We start from the raw sequence: 25,755 nt of genomic DNA on the forward strand, positions 1-25,755 counted from the left end.
CTCCCCTGTCACGGCAGAGAGCCGTGACAGGATCGAGAGGTGAGCGAACGCCGGTATGTATTCGCTCACTTCCCGATCTACTGAGCCGACCTGTGACAGTCTCATTGTCACAGGTCGGCTAGAACTATGAGGTGAGTGAAAAGCACTCACCTCATAGTTCTCCTTTAACTTGAAAAGTGCTTGCCATTGCACTTAGATTTCCTAACATAAAAAGCAGGGCTGGACAAATCCCGTGAGCCAGGTCGCCAATGCTCCTTAAAAATACCACTAGTGCCTAACTTTTTAGATTTTTTTTTCTAGTTGCTGTCAATGGAAATGACTCCCACAAACATCCTGCTGGCACCTGGACTGTACAGACCGGCTCCTGAATTCCACATTCGTGTGTCCACACCGGATATAAAAGCTACTGACCTGATCTCATTCTGTTTCTCAGGCTTCTTGGATTTCAGAGTGGCCGTTTTTCTCGGTACGTTGTCCGCTGCATGTTGTTTTTTCCTTTGCTCTAGTTTAGAAAAACATGACAAATGTTAATCTGACCGCCCTGCTGATATTGTGGAGCTCCTAAAGTGAACCTTATATCAATAAAACTCAGATTTCACATGTAATAAAAGAGCACAGGTCAGCAATACAAAATCGAGATCTTTAGAAAGCAAAGTGAAAAAATACTCCTTGCCATGCGGAGAATAAAAAAATGCAGCCTTGTTTCATGTCACACCCTAAATATGGGTGAACCGTGGCCCTGAAATGCCTTTAAAAGTAGTATTACATGTTTTCCAATAATGAATCCAGACCAAACAAATATACATTGCCCAGCAAAGGATTTCTTTACATTTTTTTGCCAAAAAAATTACAGTCATCATGTTTCCTAACACTTGGCACCAACTCTCTCAGCTCAGCTTCCTTGAACTTCCTGTCTAGTACAAGATCAAAGAGACAGCAGTCTCCAACAGCTGTTCATCTACCAGCTAAGAAGAGAAGGGAGTACTTTACCATGCTGTGTGTTTGTGGAGACATAAACACACGATGGTGGCTCCATAGGACCCTGCAAGGGAAAGGAGCCACCCTGTGCAGCCCACATCCCCCCGGTGTATTTATTTTAATTCAGAGAGGCTGTGCGTGACTCGAGTGTCGATGTTAAGCCGGACGAAGGGACCATGCGTGGCTGAAAGCGCTTGTTTTTACTTGACATGGTTCTTATTAAATGAACACATGGTTATCCTGATGTTTGGCGTGCTGGTGACATCTCTTCAAATGATCCATGTAACTAGCAGTGTCATCCGCAGTCACTACAAGCACCCTCCCTGGTCGTTGGGGCATCCGGTAAGGAGTGCAACAAGTCTCTATCTACATTCTGTGCATGACTCCACCCACACGGCCCCATAATCCATTCACAGGATCTGTGAATGAAGAAACTACATCTCCTGTCCATCACTACAGCAGAGGGACTCAGATCTCAATGGAGCACAACTGCAGTGACATCACCACACTTCTTCCAGCCCCACAGATGGAGGTTATGTAACCTAGTGCTGGAGGAACAGTCTGCAGGAGCCAGAGCATTGCGCCCGCCATCCACTGATCACTGAGCCTATGCAAACCAATCAGCTTCAGTTTGTTCTGTGAAGTTTTGAAAATGAAACATAGAAGCTGATTGGTTGCCATGGGCTCCAAATTTTGTCTGCTCCAGTTCGCATACATTTGGGGGGGTTTATGCAAACTGGAGCAGACAAAATCTGGAGCAGTTGCTCATGGCAACCAATCAGCTTCTATGTCTGTGTGAACATTCACTTCCTTTATCCAATCATGTGAAAAAACAGTCTGTTCACATTGCGTACCCAATCACGTGCTCTTTCACAAGATTGGACAATTAAATAGAATATTCACACTTAAATTTTTTTGAGCAGATTTTTAATTCCTTTATTAAGTCAGCTTCATTGTAAGAGACTTCATTATAAAAATGGGAGAAAATCAAAATAGGTACAAAGTCAGAGTACTGTCCATTCTGACCAATCAGGTTTTACTTTTGTTCTAGGGACGCAAAACGAAGAATGTGATTGGTCCAAATGAACCCTGCGCCAAAAGCAGGTCCGATACATTATTTGTCATTCCCTTATACTTGGTGGACAGTTTAGGAAAGATCCAGGCGTTGTCAGAGCACATAGCTTGTAGGGAAGGCTGGGTGGTGAGCCGGAACACACTAGCAGAGGACATGCAGGGGGCTCACACAATACCCGAGGACCACACAAACAGCATTCTCACCGTACTGCCGCTCACCTGTACGCCCGGACTGCATTCCCCTTCGCACCGCTGTCACCTTCGCCATCTCTCCGCTCACAGAACACCGTCTTTCGCTAAGCCAGTTTGAAAATCGCTCGGCTATAGAACCGCCCCTCTCTTCACCCCCTCTTTGTGCGATTGGCTGCCGTTTATACTGTTCTCCAATCACAACTCTCCATCGGAATGCGGGAAGCTGTGGTTGGCTAAAAGGTATGGGCGTGCTTGTTATTGTCCCTTCGCCAATCAGTTCAAAAAATGTATGCCACGTGATATATAACTTTACTCTTCAGAACCAATACGGCACGGGTTTAACTACGATGGGCGTAGGCTACACCCCAGCTAAAGGTTCATGAATGATTGCAGCTTAGGTCAAGAACAAATCCATTCACTCGGTTTTTTTTTCTTTTCGGCCAAAATATATATCGCAGAGGTTATTGAGAAGTACCACGTCCCAGAAAATCCATATAGCTCAAAATATGAATGAAAGAGGCGGACTTTTAGGTGCCCACTTAGACACATAGTCCGTTTGATTTATTAAAACATATCGTTAGATTTGTCTATACACAATTATAACAAGATCAATAAAAACAATTGTCAATGTGATAGTAAGTGTGGCTCATATTTATCTTTTTGGCACAAAGCCGTCATACATTTCAAGTATGTTTTGTGAACTATGTACGAAGGGTCTGTCCAATCGGTACACTGCTTGCGGTCACGTGATTAGCTGCCAAGCCGACAGCACTGCTTGGAAGGGAAAGTTGGTAGCCTGTCACTAGTTTCTTTAGCGGCCAATCATATGTTCTAACATGTTTGGAAATATCTGTCTCCGCACAGGAGCCATTTTGTTGTCTCCTTTCCCATAGGTTTTTATAGGAACTTGAGCTTCAAAAAAATGGCTGTCGTTCTGTTTCTCTGTTCTTGTTTTCAGGGACGGGTTTGTTTTCACACTCGTGTATTGCCGCTTCCTGCTGAAGTCAGAGCCTGGGTCTGGTTTCCCTATTAGTGATACGGTGTCATCTGTGGATATGGACCGCTTCTCGTGGTGCACCGGGCTGCTGGAGATGGAGGAGACACTGGTGATCCAGCAGCGAGGGGTGCGCCTGTCAGATGGGGAGGATAAGGTCAGTAGACAGGACTGGCTGTCATAGCTGTAAACTATTATTCATCTACACAGGGAGGGAGACTACAGCTGGCCATACAGTATACGATCTGAGTGTGCAATCTGCTTTACATCAACAAGGGCCTGATTACATACACATTGCTTGGACTGTTTCGCCTTATAGTAAAGGAGTTAAGTTCCAGCATATCCTCTCCTGTTATGACATCAGCATTGTAATAGGAATACACACTAGTTGTTGATAATACAATCAAAGCTTACATGAAAAAATACCTTTTATGTAGTGAGTGCTGTCTTCTGTCTGCCCATCACTTTCAACAACTTCCTGTATTCCTAGTGTGCTTTGCATCTCTTTCCCTGCTGCTTGATGTGATGCAATCTCCATATCTCAAGACTGCATATCCCATCATGCATTGCTTCCAGCAAGCAATGATAATGTTACATTGTTCAGCTGTTGAGTTGTAGTTCAGAAGGCAGGCTCTGTGAGAGTGGTGACACAAGGAAGTGCATATTTACAGGGCTGAGTAATATTCTGTCAGTACATTCAGGAAGTGCATCCTATGGACATCTTTAATAAGTAAGTTTACAAACTCCTAGATGGATATGGATATTAGGAGCTGGATAGAACTTATGGAAATTCAATTCAGAAATACAGATTTATTTTTCGGTTTTGCCCATAGATACCCTTTAAATCTACAGAAGATTATATGGAGATTATACAATCTGGTTGTATCGTGTATGGCCAGTTTACCAGCTCAGGTGGACTTTAGATTACAGTGGTACCTCGGCTCACGAACTTAATTCATTCCACGATTCTGGTCCCAAACCGAATCAAATTTCCCCATAAGGTGGGCTAGTGTGCACAGTTCTGTCTGCGCAATCTCAACTAGAGGAAGCCACGACCAGTGTCAGAGCAGGGAAGATGGCCGCGGTTGTGTTCGTCACCCAATTTGGAGAATTGCGAACGGAAGCAAAATGTTGCTGAACTTCCTGTTCATGAACCAAATTGTTCGCAATGAGAAGCGTTCGTGAACTGAGGTGTTACTGTATTGCCCTTTACCCCATTCATGACTGAGGCCTTTTTTTCATTTTTTGCACCCATGTTATATTCCACATTTTAGGCCTGAAAATGAAAATGTTTATGTTGCACAATATTAGCGCAACTCCTTATCAAACCCCAACATTTTGTGAAAAATGCACTTAAATGCCCCAAAAAACACAATAAAATACCCATTTAAAAAAAATTAAATACAAAAGATGAGGTTACGAGTAAATAAATACCCAACATGCCCAGGTTAAAAATTGCGTGCGTCTGTGAAACGGCAACAAAATTCAGTACCCCAAAAAGTCTATGAACGAAGCTTTAGAAGCCCCCACAGGTCAACAGTTTAGAGATGCCCTAGAATTATTGCTCAGAATGTGTTTACCCGATCTACTGAGCCGACCTGTGACAGTCTCATTGTCACAGGTCGGCTAGAACTATGAGGTGAGTGAAAATCACTCATCTCATAGTTCTCCTTTAAAGTGCACCTGTCATACCCAAAGTGTGTTTACAACAATTAACTTCTCTGATTTGCACTAATTTGGTCTCCTCATTATACCAGGAAGTGTTTTGTTCTCTCTCCGAAATTGCAACATAAACCAAAAGAAAAAAAAAAAAACCTGTTGACCTTGTCAGACACTCAGGGCTAGTTCACACCAGCCTTAGTGTGCACTGGATCGCATTCTGGCCGGCTCACTTTGTTGTGGGGCAGGAGGGGAACTCAATGGCACCGCAGCCACGCCCTCCGGCCGCACGGGAGCGCGTCTCGCCTGCGTTCCGGTCCAGTGCAGTCGATTCTGGCCGTAACGCACTGAGGCTGGTGTGAACTAGCCCCCAGTGTAGTCCTGTTAAGACTTCCGGTGTTATAGCAAAGTTCCTAGTTCTCATCCTGGACTACAAAATGATCTGCCTTAAAGGAGAACTATGGGGTCAGTGTTTTTCCCCATAGTTCTCCTTAGGGTAACGGGAGGACACAAACTAGCGCTGGCAGATCGGAGCGGGGAGAGGGGAATCCAGCCCCTCCCCCTGTCACGGCAGAGAGCCGTGAAAGGATCGAGAGGTGAGGGAACCCGGTATGTTTTCGCTCACCTCCCGATCTACTGAGCCGACCTGTGACAGTCTCATTGTCACAGGTCGGCTAGAACTATGAGGTGAGTGAAAAGCACTCACCTCATAGTTCTCCTTTAACCCCTTCATGTAAGCCCCCCCATGTGATAGCAGTCAAAGTAAAGTAAAAAAAAAAAAAAAAAAGTTTTTTTTAAATTAAATTTAAATAAAATAAATCTAAAAAAAAACAAAAAATTAAAAGTCCCCCGCCCCCGCGAGCACGCGCGTCGCATGTTATAGAGATCTGAGAGTGGGAGGAGTTGAGTAGTTTAGCAAAAGGCACTGAAGGTCTGACCCAAATGTTGTTGTCAGCCCAGGGCAGGACATCGGTAAACCTAAATCATTCGCTAACTTATGGAAATCATTCATACTGCACAGAAGATACAACAATGTGAGCAAACTAGTGTTATAAGAGAAACATAATATCATTTGACCTTTTCACTGCCAGCACCGTATCCATTATGGTACCGCCTGTGCGCCCCTGTAAACAGACATAGCCACCAGGACTCTGGTTTTCTATGTCGGCTTTGTACAGGCAGCCATTCTGGCAGCTCAGCTGCCACCAGATCGCTTCCATGGGCCACCAAACCGCTCTCCCCCGGCCCACCCAACACTCCCTCACCTTGCTTCCCAGACTTTGCTGCCCCCCCAGCTTGTGAGCCCCCCTATGTGATAGCAATGAAGTTCAAAGAGAACTATGGGGTAACATTTTTATGCCATAATCCTCTTTAGGGTCATAGAAGGACATATACTAACCTCCTCCTGTGACCCAAAGCTCAGTATATAGCGGGCTATATACTGAGAGCGCCGCAGCCAGGAGGGATTCCGACAATACCTTTTTGAGATCCAGCTGGCTGATTGACAGCGCACTCTGCCTATCTAGTGGCAGAGCCAGCTGTGCCCGCCCCATCCCACATCTGTTCCTCCAGTCAGCGCTGGAGGATCGGAGAGGGGAGGGGGGAACCGATGCGGGGAGCATTGACTGACAGTCACCGTTCTCTACAAGGAGATGATCCATAAGTTAGTGAGCGACGGTATGTTTCTGCTCACTTCCCGATCAATAGAGCCGTCATGTGACAGTTTCATTATCACAGGTCGGCTCTAACTATGGGGATGGGTGGAAGTCACTCTCCTCATAGTTCTCACAGGCATTCGCAATTTATAACCTGGGCATGTTGGGTATCTGCATACTCGGCACAACTTCATCTTTTATATTGTTCAAAAAATTGGGTATTAAGTTGTGTTTTTGTAAACTACAAGCGTACAGATTCCAATTGTATTTTTTGCTGAAATTTTGTACCTAATAAAGAGTAGAGCTAATGTCATGCGGCATAAAAATTTGCAACTGCCACCATTTTATTCTGCAGGGTCTGTGCTTTCAGAAATATGTAACGCTCGGGGGTTTTAAAGAAGAGCTCCAGGAATTTTTTTATGAGCCCTTGCAGTGGGACTACGCCCTCCACTGCAAGGGTTAAGTGCTCGTTTGTGCCTAGGTTAAGCAACAAAAAAAAATAAGTTACACTCACCCAATGCTCCCAGCCGGCTACTTCTTAGACTGATCCTTCTAGTGTCCTCCTCCGTCCCTGCAGCGGTCTAAGGTCCCGTAAATCATCATGTCTATACACTGCGTATAGATGTGAGGACGCTGAGGAAGATTCCAATGCGGAGGAGGAGACAGGCTGGAGGGAGCGCTGTCACAGATGGCCGGCTCGGAGCTTCAGATGAGTATATATTTATTTTAGCCCCAGTGCAAGGGTTAATAATACCTGGAGTTCTTCTTTTAGTAATTTTCAGGCCTAAAATGTGGGTTAAAGCGTGTGCAAAACCCCCAAAAATGGCTCTAGCAGCAAAATGGTTAATTCATGTTTTGTTGCATCATGCAATTTTTTTTGCTTTGACCAATGATGGATGGATTTTCTGCAGTGACATCACTGTTGTGGACTCTACTTCCTGGATTTCTGTGTCTTGTGTTGAGGAATCTGATGACAACGAGATGGGAATTCATAGAAACTAGAGCAGACAGAATCTGGAGCAGTTGCCCACTGCAACTGATCTCCCCTCCTGCCATCTGTCCTTGTAGTGATGGTGAGAGATCATACAGGAGGGGAAGGCTGCGAAACTCTGACTCCTGCAGACTCTTTCTCCTGTACAGATCTGTAGCTTGGTACACACATTCAGTGATATAGACGGGAGGAAGAATGAATGGGCTACAAGGGTGGTGATGTCACCGCACTTGCATTCCATTTGAGAACTTTAAGGGCAGGTTCACACCATTTTCCGGACCAGATCTGGTCCGGAAAATGGTGTGAACCTGGCCTCCGTTCCAGTGCATGCCAGACCAGACAAAATGAGACATGCAGTATTTTTCTGGTCTGGTCTGGAACGGACTGCGCTGGTGTGAACAGAGGCCAGAAATAGCATAGGGATACATTAGGATGCATTTTGGGTCCGGAAACAATCTGGTCTGGTCTGGAGATTATCTGGAAGTGGTGTGAATAGGACCTTAGTCCCTTTGCTGTGGTCAGTGATGGAAATTGTAGTTTCTCCATTCACAGCTTTTGTGAGTCCTCAAGTTTGATTTGAGGATTTCATTATAACTTTGCTCTTTATTTAGCTATATTTAAACATGATTTGCATCTAAGCCTTTCCTTTGTAGTTGAAGCAATAGAACAAACATAACTAGGCCGAAAGCCTAACTCCAGACCAATGTTTTTTTTTTTCTTGGCCACAAGGTGTCAGCGTGGCCTTGAATTTGTCTTTTTGGTCCAATCACTCTGTGAAACTCAGAATTTTACCGTGCAGGCTATTGTGAACCAGCCCAAAAAGTTAAACCTAAGCCAACACTTTTTTTTTGTTTTGGATAGAGTAAGGAAGGATCAAGTGTTTTATTTTTTTCCTCTCTGTGTCCCATTGGGGAAATTTCCCTTTGCTTCCTGTCTAATAACTATAAACATGGTCACCAGAACCGATAACTACAAGCCGTTTCACAAGTGTCCCCTTTCCCATCTATTCCTGTTTTGGTGACAACCTTTTCAGTGATAAAGGTCACCAGGACAAGTAGAGAGGGTAAATCTCCCTAAAGGTGCCCAAATCGTCCACGAATGGTCTTTCGAATGATAATCGATCAGTTGATGGGAACACAACAATTTTTATTACTGCACTGAATGAGAAGCCGGAGTGAGATTCAACCTAAAAGCTATCTACCTGTCCCTGAGAATATTAGGCGTACGTACAAATAACCATATACTAGTAATTAGGGATGCACCAAAATTTCGTCCGCCGAAACATATCGGCCGAAAATGGCACTTTTGGCAAAATGCCAAAAGTGCCATCTTTCGGCCGGAATAGCGGTACATCTTTGTCCCCTCTGACATTGCAGCGGGGAGGAGAGAAACTGTCAGATGAGGCAGAGCGATGTGAGCGGCCAGCGTCTCTCCTCCTGAACCGCTCTGCCTCCTGTGACAGATTAGGAGAGCGGCGGTGTATGGGCAGATACATCTGTGAGCGCTGTCACAGCAGGCGGAGCTCTCCTCCCGCCCCGCCTCCTGTGACAGCCGATCCAGGATGGAGAGCGGTACAAGCACTCAGTGATCGCTGAGTGTTTGTACATAATTGAGGACATGGTACGGTTACTATATCCTCAATTATGAATGAATGGGAGTGATCTACATCACCTCCTGTTCATTCATCATTGTGGTTATAGTAAACATACTCTGTCCTCAGGTTATAAATGAACAGGAACACTCAGTATAGAGGCTTCCTGTGCATGCATAACAGGAGCTGCAGAAATAGAGATGGACGACTCTGTGTTCTCAATCTCTTTTTTTATATTTTAAAAGGGAAATATCAGGGGTCTGTTTAGACCCCTAATATTTCCCCAGAGCGAATGACAGTAAAGTTAAAAGATAAAAATATTTAATAAAAATAAATAAATAAAAATACAATATTTTAAAAAATGTAAAAAGTTTATATAAAAATAAAATATTTTGAAAAATGTGAAAAGGTTAGGGGGAAAAAAACATGTTTGGTTTCGGCCTGACATTTTGTTTCGTTTTGACATTTTAATTTCGGTAATCATTTCTCAAAGCCAGTGTCTGCATTTGCTCAGGCATGTCCTAAACCTTCCATGTAAATAATAACCATCGTATATAGAGCGGCCCCAGAGAATGTCACAAGGGTGGAAGGGGGTGAATCTATTCACATGTAAATGGAACTAAGGGAAAGTTGCTGCTTGCATATCACAGCCCGGAGACTCTGGTCACCTCTGGGTGGAGATCTGTGCAGCTACGGGTATGAGCTGACACCTTATGCTGCTCTTGGTTTTATTATCTTGTTTTAGTCTCTAGTTTACTTTACAACTCTGTATTTGTTTTCTCCATAAACTTCATTATTATACCACTTATTTTCTTTTACTTGTTTAACCAGTGCAAGTTTGACATGGGCGCCCTACTTCTGACAACACACAGACTTATATGGAGAGACCAGAAGAATCATGTAAGTAGTTTAAAGCTGAACTCTGGGATAAGCAAATATGGTCTCATTACAAGAGCCATGTGTATTATTACTAGGTGTGCCTTGTGTATTTCCTCCAGCTCTGTGCAGTGATCCAGTGTGAGACTATTCCGTTCTACAGGAGCTTTCTGTAATAAAGACCGGTCACTGCTGTGTGCAGGATGACTGGTCTTGTCTCCTCCCCCTCCTGTAGTTTTCTGCAGGCAGTCTGTAGTGGGTGGAACCTGCTCGGTCCCTCCCACAGCTCTGCTCTCTCAGGCTAGATACAGCACAGTGATGTAGGGCTGCAACAACTAATCGACTAAATTACTAATCGATTATTGAAAAAGTTGTCCATGATTTCAATCATCGATTAATCGGCTTTCGATTAGTTGGCCATGTTAACAGCTCCTCACACGCCGCGCGCCGCACCTCCTCCCCACCTCAAGCTCGCCGCTGCCAAACCCGCCCCCATCCACGCACAGGACTACAAATCCCAGCATTAATACATTATACAGCAATGCAATGCAGAATACCGCCAGCTATAGAGGAGTACAACAAATCCCAGCAATAATCCATTATACAGCGCAATGCGGAATACCACTAGCCATAGAGGACTATTAAACCCAGCAATAGTACATTATACAGCGCAATGCAGACTACCACCAGCTATAGAGGAGCACAACAAATCCCAGCAATAGTACATTATACAGCGCAATGCAGAATACCGCCAGCTATAATGTACTATTGCTGGGATTTGTAGTCCTCTATAGCCGGTGCCATTCTGCATTCATTGCTGTATAACTTTACAGTTTCCATTTCACTATATTGCACCACACTTGTTTTTTTACTTCCACCGCTCCAAGCTTGCTCCTGTGATGGACTACAATCTCAATACAAACTAGTAGTCCATCACTGGAGCCATTTTTTTTTAAATTTTTTTTAAATCCGATTAATCAAACTTAATAATCGGCTAACTAATCGATTTTGAAAATAATCGTTAGCTGCAGCTCTATAGTGATGACATCACATGTATCCATACATTGGTAGTGTGCCCATATACTGGACTGAGCCATCAGTATTTACCTTTCCCACCCAATATGTGCATTTGCTGCAAATTGAATTATGGAATTGGGCTGATCAGTGCACCGTAGGCAACAATGGAGATTATTAGAGGTCACACAAGCTTTGCAATCCTCCTGACTGTGCCGATGTACATAAAACATGTATGCCTGAATCACCCTAAGCTGATTGTAAGTGCTGAGTATGCAGCCCATAGAATGCTCAGTAGAGAAGACAGGAAGACTAAATGCTCTTCTCTGTTAAAGAACACTTTTAATGAAGTTGGTTTTACGATCGGCTTTTCTGATGATCATCAAAATTCTGCCACGTCCAATCATCTTGTCGAAATTGATTGAAAGTTTACTAAATTAATCCAATGGATGGTCTTTCGTTTGCAATTTTTCTTCAGTTCAGCCATTTCAGTCTCGTATGATCATATCCATACATGTGTGACCAGCTTGATGGTTAAGTGCAGATTTCTGACCGTGTTTTATGTTCCACTTTAAATACGGGTGTAACATGAAACATGGTCAGATTGCAGATCAGCTCCTGTTGTCCCCCTCCCCCACACACTTAGCTAATTTGCGGGGTTCTTTTCCTCACAGGCTGCTGCTGGTGTGTGAAATCATTGATGCTGTGCTTGGCTCCACCCACACAGCCACGTCACCCGTTCACAGATTCTTTGACAGGTTCCTGTGACCCCACATTTGTAGTCCATTGACACTTCCTCCCATCCCTTTTACTGCCTGTCCATACCGAGGTATGAACATGGATGGGCGGAACAGTCTGCAGGAGCCAGAGCATTGCACCCACGATCTACTGATCCCAGTTCAGATTAATTACTGACTTCTATGCAAAAAAATTCTAAATGCACATTTTGTCTTTACTGAAGAGAAGTGCTTTTATTATTTTTTTTGTAAAAGGTGGAATTGTCTTTTAGCAGTGCATTTTGTGTGCGCTGTGGATTCTAGGAGTCGCTAGGAGGAGGGCTTTGTGGTAAACGTTCAGTTTTAGGCCTGGTTCACACCTGGGCGTTTTACAGCGCGTTCCTACGCTCTGTAAAACGCTCAACATGTGAAAAATAATGATTGCCTATGGGCATGGTTCCCACCTGGGCGTTTTGCAGCGTGTAGGAATGCGCTGCAAAATGCCTTACGCCCAAAGAAGTACAGGAGCGTCTTTGGGGCATATTTGCCGCGCGTATCCATTGGGATACAGCCAGGTAGCCCTCGGAAACGCGTGTTTGTCGCACTTTTTTTTAACCGCGAATCGCGGTAAAGACGCGCGGCACGAAACGCGCGACAAACGCGCATATTCGATATGCCTAGGTGTGAACCCAGCCTTAGTGATTTGGTTGTCTTTAAAGGGTCTAAAGGCTTGCCCTCATATTCAGATCTAAAAACCACAACTGTCAGACTGTAGCTAACATTACATAAGTCTTTTTGGATCAATAGGAAAAGTGAACTTGGTACTTGGTAAATCATTGTATTGTCTGTTTCCCATTTTTTTTTAGGATTTCTGCATTGCAAGTCCCCTTTCCCAAGTTGTGTTCACAGAAGAGCAGGCTGGAGGCATTGGGAAAAGGTATGCGTTTCATGTTCATTGCATTTGATCTTTTTGAGCTAATGGTGTTAATAATAGATTTACTAAAGGAGTAGATTATATTCACTTTCTACGTGAATTTTCTCTTTGCCAAGTGACTTTTAGCATCCAATCATGTCCAAGCAAAATTCCTGTTTTTTTTTTTTTTTTTTTTAATTATTTCCTTGCACATGATATGTAAAAGATATGTAAAAATTTGCTTTGCAAAGTGAACAAGCTGTGCACATTTAGGTAATCGGGGTAAATGTATGAATAGACAGGGCCACGTTTGGCACCCTGCTAGTTAGGTTCTAGATTGTGCTATATCATGGCCGGGATTTACCACTAGTGATCCACAAGTGGTTGTAACTTGTAAGTTTGTCAGGTGGTGGCTTGTTGGCATAGGGTGCAGGCAGCAGGGATAATGTTTAAAATCAAACAGTGATGCAGTTGTTTGACCAGGGTGACTCCATGCAGCCTTTGTAGCACAGTGTATCATTCGCATCAGTACCTTTTTGTGTTCTCCATTCCCCCCACACTTAACTGTCAGTGTTGTCACCACTGCCAGTTCCCGAAGCGATCCTTCCGTTCCCCGATCTTCCTGGTTGCGTGGGGAGGATACTGAGGGCAGAGGAGCCATAGGATCTGTGACGGACCCGGTACTCAGGATGAGTATGTCCGCCGCTGTCTTCTTCCTTGCTCAGGAGATACTGCAACCCGCTGATCTTTCGCTCCCAGTTTCCCCAGTCACTGGTCGAGACTCAAGTGTAGGGTGAAACAAACTCTGATTTATTGATAAACTGTGCAACCTTTTATACAGAAAGTGATCAGATTATAATCCCATCACATCCCCCTTCCCCTCCCTAGACATTTGGTCTGCACAACCCAGCAGGGGTCCACCTGCTAAAGAGCTCCAGACAGCCATAGCAGAGGCCTGGCCAGAATGTCATTGTCCTGAGCTCCTTCAGAGTACAAAGGGAGATAACAAGGGATGGTGCTGACAGTCGTTTCATAAACAGGTTACCCAGTATAACACATTTAAACATAACCCAACACCAATACACATTTAACTCGTAAACTGGTGACCATATCGTCACAGGCTCCTTCTGCCGTCAATCACCCTTTAGGGAAGAGAGGAGGGGCGTGGCCTGCTGCAGGGCTGTGTGTGTGTCTATGGATGCACACAGCCACTGCCGGAACACGCATGCATGGGTGCCTCAAAAGCAGCTGCTTGGCTGATAACAGCACCTGTGCAGGTGGTGAGTGAATGTGCACTACATAACAAGGAATAGAAGAAAAAAAACAGACGATTTTAGGGCTGCAACCAACTAATTGATCAATAGTGAGAATAGTTGGCTGGATCCCCCAGCTCTCTCCTCCGCGCTGGGAGGAGGGCACAGCAAGCAGTAGGCGGGTGCAATAGCCAGCCTGATATTGGCTATTGCAATTTGAAATGGCCAATAGCAGGCTGGCTATTGCACCAGCCCACTACCTACTGTGTTCACATTCAGCTGCCGTCTGCGGAATCTTGCCACTGGCAGCTGTCATTACCTAGCTAAAGCTATTCAAGTACCATGTGCTTACAATTGAATTATTGAAAAAAAAATGATAAAAGGTAGAAAAAAGTCAAAAAGTATTGGCCACACACTGACAAATTGTGCTGCGGGAGGTGCGTTGCAGTGCCATTCATGTAATTGGCACCCCAAACACGCCTCCCACAGTGTGATCGCCCGTACTGGAGCGCACAGTACCGCCATACGTTCCAGTGCAGTGCAATTGCAAAAAATTGTAACATGCAGTTTTATTCTGAAGTAAACTTTATGTTTGTAACACTGCAATTGTGTATTTTATTTTAAATTTAAGTATGGTATTTATTTCATTTAAAAAAAAAATCTAATTGGCCATCTAATCAATTATTAAAATAATCCTTAGTTGCAGCCCTAGACGATTATAAGGAGGTGGGACTCCTAGATGGGGGGCGGGGGGGGAGAACTGAAGCTTTAATATCACATTCACATAGGGGTTCATTTATCAAAGTTCCACCCAGATGCTGTTCACATGGCACTCAGGAGTATAAAGATTTCCTATACTTGTCAACTCCATTTAGGGTTGCTAGTGCCATGGCACGGCATAGCCGGGCAGGACATTTATAAACGAGCCCCATAATGTGAGCTGATATGATTTGTATTAGCATAGAAATTTGTTTTCTTGTAGAAAGGTTATATTCCATTTCACCACGTTGTCCTTACTGTTGACAGTGGCAGTATGTTGATACATGTTTGAAGTTATATAATGTATTTTTCCATGTGCTGAGATTAGATGATGAAAGACTGTTATCTGTGTCTGCCACACGTCAACCTGTTTCCGTGTGAATATTTCTCCCCTTGGTCTCCAGAGAGCCTTCCATACAATGTAAATATAGGGACACTAGCTGGGAATGGTGATCTTATTTTAGCAAGTAGCATATCCTGTGTACAGACATGAAGCAGACTGTGCTAACTGCAATTGCTGTCCTTTTTATACAACTAGGAAAATAGAGTTTTAGTGTATTTAAAGTAAACCATGTAATTCCCTTTGCTGCGCCATCTAAAAGAGCCTAAGCTTAGAGGCTGTTAGCTGTTTATTGCTTCCTCTGTCATGTCTCTAGCAATCCCTGGATAGCAACTGTGAAAACTCAGGCTGGAAAACACACTTTTAAAGCTTAATTTTACAGTCTAGGCATTCTCGAATGTTGTTACATAGGAGAGGACAGCAGTCCTCTACTACCTGAAATTTTGTTAATGCAAGAAGCACAAGCAGAATAAGCAAATCTGGTTGGCCAATATACTGTACATATACACTGCCTGGCCCAAGAAAAAGTCACCACCTGGATTTAGCTAAGTAAACAGGTGAGAGCCTTCCATTGGATAATTACTAGGTTCAGCAACGGTGTGTCCCCATCAAATAAGGGTCAGCTGCCGACCTGAATATGCTGAATGACCAGGTTTTTCCATCAATGGATTATTTCTTCCCTGATGGCACGGACATATTCCAAGACGACAATGCCAGGATTCATCGGGCTCAGATTGTGAAAGAGAGGTTCAGGGGGCATGAGACATCCGTGACCACGCAGCAATCGTGCACAATACCGCGCGGACTGCCATGTGGTCACGGAGTCGCCCACCACCAATGTTCGCGCTGGCGGTGCCATTATTTTCTAAAGGCACGCGTGGTTTCCCGCTGCGATTGCCCCCATACAACCGAATACGATCGCAGCTAAAACAGCTGCGCGTTGCGTATTGCGAAAAAAGGTACATGTGCCTTTTTTCTCAAGCGCGTCCCGGATTTCTCAGGTCTGCACCGGCCCTAAAGGTGGTCCAATTAAATATTATAGTATGTGACTATTATTGGCCAGGCAGTGTAGAATAACTAAATAGGAATATTAAAATGAGAATGTTTTTAATAAATTGCTGGTTTGGATTATTTTAGGTGTAGCAGATGTCATTTTCTTATCCCTGTGTACTAAGGATGACTTGCAGGAACTTTGAATGGCAAAGCTGTTTATATTCCAAGTATAACATGTGAACAAACTGGTCAATGTTTCTGTTGCCAAAATACAATTTAGTTATTCTCCTAATCTAGAAACAGTATGTAGTATAATCTCTTGTCTGTCAATCTTCATTTTGAGAGGAGGGAACTAACAGTAAGGTGTAACTTGGATTGGTTAGTAAACACCTCCAAGACGATGTTTGCTGCCTCTGCTCCCCAGTGGAACACCTTGGAACCCCCTCATTATTCTGCAATGCAAAATACTAACACGCTTCCTACCTCTGGCTTGACATTTCCTGCCTTGTGCACCCTACTGCTAGTCCATGTCTGTGATGGTTGGTCTTAGTAACCAATAATATGGTGCAGGGGATGGAAAGCGTTAGGTCAGAATCGGTGATTGGGTGCTGTACTGATTCCCCCCACTGGTTTGACCAATAATAGCCAGTAGGCGGTGTGCCATGTTTATACCCCACAGCTATAGTTTCTTGAAGGGCATCAGTCACACAGCGCATCTATTGTGTTCTTTAAGCAGGTTAAAGCCCAGCTCCATCTTTTCCCCTAGTGTCACAGGAAGTGGAGTGAATGACACTGGGCATCATTTAACTGGGAAGAGAAACGGCTTTATATGCAAATAGTGGTCCTTGTTTAAATGTGTATTTTATTTGCAGTGCCAAAATTGTTGTACATCTTCATCCACCTTCTCCAAACAAAGAACCTGGACCGTACCAAACTAGCCGCTACTCCTACATCAAGCTTTCGTTTAGAGAACATGGTCAAATTGAGGTAAATATAATATGGACTGATTGTAAACTATATGTGTGTATCTTCCTAATTAAGGTTCATTAAAGTGTATCAACTGTGTGATATACAAATAAGCTACAATTTTTTATACTAGTTAAGGTGCTTGAATGCATTTTTAGGATATAACTTCTGAGTTTAATGTCAGTTTAAGGACATGTGTTGATGAATTTCTCCACAATGCCTATAGCTACAGAGGTTAGTAGGGGCTTTTATTTAACCTGCTGTTACTGATGGTTGAAAATATGTTATTACTTTAGTGCACATGATCTGGGCACATTAAACCGCCAAACAAATTCTATTTTTCCTGGCAAATTTTGTCTAAGAAAGATCGTTAATACAAACAATCTTTCTTATATGAATAAACGTTCAATGTTTCTTAAGCAAGACCTATCAGTCTTTTGCAAGTTTACCTTAATAAATTTCTGACCTGTAACAATAAATTAAAGTAAATATACTGTATATAAAGGTGGAGTGACTTTGCTTAGGCACAGTCTGTCAAAGGTTTGTCCGAGAACAGAATGCTGAGTTAATTATGTCATCGAAATCTGCTGCAGTCAGGCGGAAAGTTTTCCTCAGATTCCTCTCCCCCGGTGATCACTCACTTAGAGTGTACATTGTAAAGTCACAGATGAGAGACAGTAGCGGGGAGAATGAGGTGTGTGACACATATACACAGCTATTTAGTGCAAGAAGTAGAGACAGATGCTGGCAGCTGGCTGACCAAAGGTGATGCCTGTCTTCTATCAGGAAAGGAAGATGAAGGAATTGCCAGGGGGAGTATCATGATCTCTGTGGTGGATAATAAATATCTGAAGGTGGTGGGTGTGGCCTGCACTGGGTGGCACCTTCAGAGGAGGTGACACCAAAATGACTGTAATTTTGATGTCACCGCCCTCTGAAAAGTTGGACACTCAGTCATGGATCGAGAGCCCAAAAGCTGCACGAGAAAGGAAGGCAAAGAATGTCCCCTCCTCTCTGCCAGCATCCATAACCAAGTTGGCCGCCTGCAGTGAAGTGCATGTGTGCGTAATGACGTCACCTGTATATGTAATGACATCCGCACCAGATGAAACCCGGCGGCTGCACTGCCTGCTGATGCCACTGTTACACTTACCCATTACGTCGCTTGCATGCACTTAACGTAATTATAAATGCATCTGTCACCAGGTGGCTATTTTTTTAGGTTGCATTGGACAAACTTATATCTCCCGTATAACCTTTGTTATATAATGGCCAGGAAGGTGGCTTTCTGCAATGTAAATCATTGATCAGACATTACTGACAGAAGAAGGAACATGGTAATCTGGTGGTTGAGAACCTTGGCACTCCAGCTGTGGTAAAACTAAAAATCTCATAATGTCTCTGCCTCTGGGAGTCGTGGCTGTCAGTCATGCAATGCGCTGGTAGTTACACCACAGCTGGAGTGCCAAGGTTGCCTACCCTAGGATAATCTATTGGAAAATATTATATTTTCCATGTGTTAGCAGTGTCTGTAAGTAAAATTATTGGCCCCAGAATCACTACATTCATTTGTTCTATTGGTCTTCTAATTAGTTCAATAGACGACTTTCAGAGGAGCTAACACACAGACGATGGGAACGGACATCACCCTCGCCCTCTATTCAGATGAACAAAGGTCCACAGGTAAAGTCGGTCTGTCTATCCTACACATACAAATGATACGTATTGTCCTGAGAATATCATCTTATGACTACATACATGGATATGTTGAATACCATATGGCAGGGCTGCGAAGTACAAAGACTCATTGCTATCAGAAATCCCCTGCTGTGGGAGCTGTTGAGGTATATAGATATTGGTTGCAATAAATAACTGCTCACTGTTGTTGCGCTGCTGATATCCTGCCTGCAGAAGGAGTATATGGCAGGTTCCTGTAGAGGTAACATGGTGGCTAAGTGGTTAGTTCTCTTACCCTGTCATTATAGTGTTTTCAAATCGGGAGCCCCCCTTCACACCAGAGACCCCACTTTTTTTTAAATAAATTCTTTATTTTGAAATGTTAAAACTTTTTGTAGACAAAAAAGATATTATTAAGAACAATTACGAAGAAGTAGCAGAGCCCCCACTTTAACATCAGGGTACACCTTCATAAATGGAGCCCCCTCCTTTTACATCTGAGGCCTCCTTCTAACAATAGGAACCACCCCCTCATCACATCAGAGTCCCCCCTTCACATCACAAGCCTCACTTTCACATCAGAAGCCCCTTTTGCTGTTTGCAATCAGACAGCAAAATTCAGCCTAGACTTTTCCCTTGAGGACAGTTGTCTGGGATGCCTGATGAGATCTGAAGGAGTTCAGATAAAGATGACCAGCGTGTTGAAAATTCTTCGTATGAAACAACAATTGCTTGAACATTCTTTTTATTTCTCTGCCGTGAACAAGAGATGCTAAAATTTCTCACGTGGTTTGCTTTTTTTTTTGGACATAGTAATTGTAAGGCTCTATGGACACTTTCTACAGCACAACCACAAAATGATTTGCTAGTAAACCTTATCCGTATATCACACAATAACATCCAATTTCTGACTGTTCTCTGTACCGTGTCATGTAGCATATGTGTGATCATTACCGTGCCATGTAGCATATGTGTGATCATACCTGTAAAGAGCTTCCTTCAATTCTATAAGTAGGCTCTTTTCTGACATTTTGTTCTCAATGGAGCAAATGGATTCCCTGAGGATACCCATAGCTGGTGCTTGTTTGTCTGGGACTCATCCTGTACCATTAAACCTGTGGGGCATCAGGAAAGTATCATTCTTGATATACAATAAACTGTTTGCAGATTAAATTGGCAGAGATACCAGTAAATTAGTAAATTACAGCCACTCCTAATCTGCCTTGAAGTCAGCCCTTGAAGTATATGTCTTTGATGTGATGTGATGCAGCTAGATATTAATTAAGAAATCATGAAATATTTATTTTTCAAATGCAACTAGTGTGTAAGTACCTGAACCTGATCTGGTATTGAAACCTGTAGAGAAAAGGGCAGGGATGTATATATCTTTATTTAATCTGTGTATTTAGTTGTTTGCCTCAAGTTCATCTTAATGATAATAACCAATTTGGGATTACTTTTGCAGAATCTAGGGAAAGTGAACCCCATTGTCACCTTTTTTTCCCCCTTTTGTAACATAAGCTGCCTTTCCATTCCCATTCAAGTCATTGTGAATGCAAAAGAAACTTATAAGCAACTTTAAAGTGTATTTTCACTTTCGCAGCCAAATTGGCACAACACCTATCTTATATTTGTTACATGTTCCTATTCACATAGCATAAGCTAAACTCTTTAAACAATGCTTTTTGCAGTTTAAATTGCTTTTATTTGAGTTAGTTTCTTAAAGGTTTACATTTCTACTTGGTTTCTCCATCTTTGTAATGTTAGGAGGGGTTTTAAGGGGTGAGAGGTTAAAGGATTACAACCCTGGCTTCTGCATTGTATGTTAATTAAGTTAATGAGAAAAACACAATCCTACAATTTCCTCGAAGCCAAATTGGGAGAACACCTATTTTATATTTGTTACATGTTCCCATTCACATACTATAAGTAAATGCTTATTGCAGTTTAAATTGCTTTTACTTGGGTTGGGATTACTACATGCTTCTCCTTTTTCATAATGTTAGCAGGGGTTGAGAGGGGTTAAAGGAATACAGTCCTGGCTTCTTCTTGTATGTTAATGAAGGTAATGCGAGAAACACAATCCTTAAATTTCAGTCCTGAGTTTTTCTACCGTATAAGGACAGATCACGGTAGGAGCTAGGAAAAACTTGGAATCAGCCATGTTACCTGCTGCAACAAAACATCTAAAAGGTAAGAAATATTTTTCCTTTTATAGGGTGTGAATAGGAACACACAACAAATATATAGAGGGGTTTTGTAAAATTGAATTACACTTTAAGCAACTGAGACGCAAAATATGTGACTGAAAGAATCTTGGAAACACCTTAAAGCAGAACTGAAGCCAAATTGTATGTTTGTTTTTTTTAGTTTTAGATAGAGTAAGGGAGGATGATAGCCCCTGTCAGCTTTTTTTGCCATCTGTATCCCATTGGGAATATTTTCCATTCACTTCCTCTCTGTTAGACACAACAGGAAATGAGAGGAAATCCCTCCAATGTGAGGGGAATCCCTGGTGGTCACCAGAACCAGTGTCCCCATTGGAAGATCTCTCATGTGTTTCTTTTCGGGTAACATTTTCTTTCGCCCTCCGTGATAACATTCACCAGAACAAATAGAGAGGCTGAAACGGGGGCACAAACCGTTACAAATCTGATGCATTCTAATCCTTCTCCACTCTATCCAAAACAAAAAAAGTTTTGGCTTTAGTTGCTCTTTAAAGCAAACTGCATTTAACTATCTTCTGATAATTATACCAATATACATGAGCCTTCAAGTGTATTTCCACTTTTGCAGTCAAATTAGAGAAAACTCCTCTATATATGTGTTGTGTGTTCCCATTCACCTACCAAAAAAATAATTTCTAAAACGATATTTCTTACAGTTTAGATGTTTTGTTGCAGCAGGCAAGATGGCCAAATCCAGGTTTTTCTCAGCACCTTCACTGTGATCTGTCCTTCTAGAAAGATTTAGGGCTGAAATTTGAGGATCTTGTTAACTTCATTAACATACAATGCAGAAGCCAGGGCTGTAACCATTTAACCTCACAACCCCTCCTAACATTACAAAGATGGAGAAGCCAAGTGGAAGTGTTAACCCTTAAGAAACCCTAACTCAAAAGCAATTTAAACTGCAAGAAGCAGTTTTTAAATATTTATTTTTTAGCTTATGCTATGTGAATGGGAACATGTAACAAATATACAGTAGGGGTTATCCCACTTTGGCTGTGAAAGTGGAAATGCACTTGAAAGTATATGTCAGGACAAAGAAAGAAACAAACACACATTTGCAATACATGCATACTTGCTCATGTTTTATCTATTAGGAGACCTTGCAAGTGTAGACAAATACCCGTTGATCTGCCAGAACTGCTCTCGGCTCCTAAGTCCTGTTGTGAGCTGACAAACGCATAGCATTTTTGTAAACTGAGTGGTGTCAGCCCTGCCCAGTTTTCTCTTGCCAAACTACTCAGTCCCACCTACTCCTTCATCTCCACAACATAAAGGATAATCATTTTGTAGTTCCAAGTAAGAACTAGGAGGGCCGATTACTCTCCTTGAGATAACAGAGGAAATGAGCACTGGACACAGGACCGCTCTGAATTTCTGACATGAACAAGAGGCTTTTTTGCACTTATCAGTCGGATATAACTAAACACTTTCCACGGGACCGAAAGGGAGCAAATAAGGTTTATTTTTACGGTTACATACACTTCACTAGGAAAGCAACTGGAATGCAGCTTCCATGGAAACCTCTTCACCTCCTTTCCTCTACTTTTTACTAGGGTTGCACAGATACCAAGTACAGTACTCGGTACGAGTACATGTACCGATACTTTTGAGCTCCAAGACTAGACTAGAGAAAAATAAAAAAATTAGGCGGCAGCTGTCATTTGTAAGGAGCACACGGAGCTCCTGGGATTTGTACATCTCTGTTATAATGTGTGATTTTGTTTTTTATAAATATAAATAAAGGGATGCACAGATACCAGTTTTGCGAGTACGAGTACTGGTACTTGCCGAGTACTTACAAGTACAAGTACTGATACATTTTTATTTGTCATGTGACAGTTTTTCGAAAACAATACAGACTAATGATTTCAGGACAGTGGTGGAGCGCCAGAGCCAGGTCCCAGCTGCAACCCTGGTAGTTCTTATGAAAATGCCAAGTATCTGCACTGGTACTCGAAAAGTATCTGTGCATCCCTACTTTTTACTAACTGGCGCCATCTTTTTAAGGAAAAACTCTAGTTTTGTTTTGAAAAGTAAACAACCTGGTTCAGGCCAGTTCTAGAACATTACAAAGGATTTTAGAAAGCGGAAATACAGATCGTTTCGCACTTCTGTCCTGTAAATGTGAAATTCTACAGAATATGTATCACTGGATAACCCAAGGAATGCAAAAAATCAATAGATCATTTCTAGGTCAGGCACAGTGTGCATTTATTTTGTTCTAAACTTTGCTGCTTTTCAACGCCCCCCCTTCCCACACTGTACAAATAGCATTAAGGTTTCCATTGTGAGCTGCTGGACTGTTTACAGAGCTATGAACAATGCTTAGGCAGCTGGTCCATGCATATTTACATCCTGTAAGTCATAATTATTTCTTTCATAAAACTTGTGCATTCTGCTAAGAATGGTTTCATGTTCCTTCCTCTTCTATGTTTCTCCGACACAGGCTGGAAGAATAAAAGCGGTTGGGATTGTTGGCATTGAGAGAAAGCTGGAAGAGAAAAGAAAGGAGACTGACAAAAACATTTCCGAGGTTAGTGTTACACTGACCCCTCTCAGAGTCCAGACTGTGACGGGTTCAACCTTGATGAATTAGGAGACTTATGACTCACCAGCTTCTAGAACTACAAGTCAAAGCATGTCCAACCTGCCAGCAGGGGTGCTCCTAGCCTTTTTGGTGCCTTAGGGGTGCGGGATGCTGGATGGTGCACAATCAGTGGGAGGGAAGAAGGGGGCTGCTGGTGGAGAGTGATGCCACTAAGAGCCGGTCGGGAAGATGTGTAAGGGTTCTGCATCGCTGACGTCACTGGTTTCCAGGAGCTCTACGGGACCCCAGCATGAGTGTCCCAGCTTGGTAAGAGCTGGGCGGGGAGATGCGTATGGCCCTTACACATCTCCCTGCCTTGCTCTTAACAACCTGCGACACTCAGACCGGAAAGTTTTGGAGGGGAACTGCTGCAATCCTTACCGGAACCCCTATGTATAAAGGAGGGTGCTATAGTAATCACGGATGGCGCCGTGCATCTTCAAATATATGATAAATGTCACCAGCACACCTATGTCTTGTGTCAATAATCCATCTTCTTTATTGATGCAGACTGTCACAAAACTCTGACCGGAAAGGGGGGCGACAGGCACATTGCATACATTGTGCAGCAGAGCGGCTATGCTGCTCTGCCTGCCAACCTCCCTCAACGTGACCCAAAGCCCCAGGCTGCCTTATTATAGGGACGGCCCTGCTTACCAGTGACACTTTACCTTGTACTTAATATTTAATTAGCCTATCGCATACCTGTATGTAACAATCCTTAGTTATGGTCCTGTACTTAAATATTTTAATTATATTATGTTTTATGCAATGCAGGCTGGTGTTCTATTAAAAAAATATGACCACAGATGAGCAGATGCCTCACTAGCCAAAAATGACTAGATAAAAATAAATAGCCCGTTTAAAAGATAAAAAAAATACCAAAAATCAACAGGCTACAATGTAGCTCAGGCTGCAATACTCGCCTTCGTTTCTAAACAGTCCCACGCAGTACTTCTCAATCACCACAAGGTGTCCTCAGTCTTTCGTAGTTGGATGACACCCATTCTAGATCCCATTTTCATGATGTCCAATGTTTCCTTTGTGTCTCCATGTGTATCCTATCCCATATCCAGTCTGTTCTCTTATTCATTCCCTGTTTGAAGTGCTTCCCATTCATGGGGATTTTCTTCTATTGTTTTGTGTCGTTTTCTAAGAAATCCATGTAGACAATACGCAGCTACATTTGTGTTACTCATACTAGCTTTACATAGCTGATGCCTGACACAGCTTGCATCTCATTCTTCTTCTGGTAGGTAAGGAATGCAGGTTCTTATGTAGTAAATGGCATCACCCAGCAGCTTTATCTTTCACATATTTTTGCTCCAGTTTGCACATGGATGCAGGTTTTACTGCACTGTTGTATTACAATAGAGAACACAGCTAACAGTCAGCCATACAGATTAATTTCTATCGATTTTGGATATGAAATGGTACTTAGAAAACCTGAAGCCAACGTGGATCAGTTGTCTTAAAGCATCATTAAATTCAATTCATAAATCAAAAATGTCATATTTGCTCCAGCATGTCATTTTAATATCTCATCATGTATCTTTAAATGTCAATGTCATTTTAGACCCCATAAATACAGTTTGAATAGAGGCTGAGGACTACATGCACATACATTTCTTGTATGCCTGTGTCCACATTTCATTCTGCCTTTCTAATATCTCCCATACTAAAGCACTATGCTCAAAAGCTAGTACAATGGGGGGGTTTTCCCACTACTCCCTCACAGCTCTTCCCCTCCTCCGTAATGTCCCATCCACATCCCTGCCCACCTCTCTACTTTACCAGTTGCATGTGACATGTGGTGCAAGGCATTGTGGGACATGACCTGGACTGAGATGGTCCGGATGGCCGAAAAACCAGTAGAGGCTGCTACTCAGTAGAGGCAGGGATATGCAGGGTATTTGGAGCATAATAACAAAGCCTTTTTGTTTATGTCACAATGATTGTTGTAAATACCTAATGTCATGCTGGTGCCTTTAGATCTCTTTTAACAACCACTCAAATATTACTTTTCAAATAACAAAAGGAATTTGTTGCTTTTGGAATTTGCAGCACTTTTGCTCCAGTGTTGTTTTCTCTGGCTTCTGTAACCCACTACCTTAACCCCTTCGCTGCCACCGACGTATCTCATACATCCACAAGCAGGCATCTGTAAAAAAAACTCCTGGCGGGTGTTGCTGTCGTCTTTACTCTGGAGGCGATTCGGACAGCTGTAAAGCTGCCTGATTGCTTCCATGGGGCTAGTAAATGTGTTCTCCCATCTTGTTTCCCAGGCTTTGGTGCC

The 25,755-nt window shown here is 42.8% G+C and overlaps 1 protein-coding gene across 2 annotated transcripts in view; it reads left to right on the top strand.

Annotated features, from left to right (window-relative positions):
• The first annotated feature begins 3,231 nt into the window (after nucleotides 1-3,231).
• VPS36 (vacuolar protein sorting 36 homolog) overlaps nucleotides 3,232-25,755 on the top strand; it is a 37,654-nt gene continuing 15,130 nt past the window's right edge. The window contains exons 1-6 of one of the 2 annotated variants that reach the window (XM_018556461.1): nucleotides 3,232-3,395; nucleotides 9,966-10,034; nucleotides 12,607-12,677; nucleotides 16,871-16,985; nucleotides 18,558-18,647; nucleotides 23,319-23,405. In XM_018556461.1, the coding sequence (XP_018411963.1) occupies nucleotides 3,300-3,395; nucleotides 9,966-10,034; nucleotides 12,607-12,677; nucleotides 16,871-16,985; nucleotides 18,558-18,647; nucleotides 23,319-23,405 (528 nt within the window). In that variant the 5' untranslated portion in view covers nucleotides 3,232-3,299. The remainder of the gene's footprint in view (nucleotides 3,396-9,965; nucleotides 10,035-12,606; nucleotides 12,678-16,870; nucleotides 16,986-18,557; nucleotides 18,648-23,318; nucleotides 23,406-25,755) is intronic. The other variant, XM_018556462.1, reaches the window with a different exon arrangement.

The sequence above is a fragment of the Nanorana parkeri genome, unplaced genomic scaffold (assembly GCF_000935625.1).
Source record: "Nanorana parkeri isolate BGI_ZX_2015 unplaced genomic scaffold, ASM93562v1 scaffold238, whole genome shotgun sequence".
Classification (NCBI taxonomy): Eukaryota; Metazoa; Chordata; class Amphibia; order Anura; family Dicroglossidae; genus Nanorana; species Nanorana parkeri.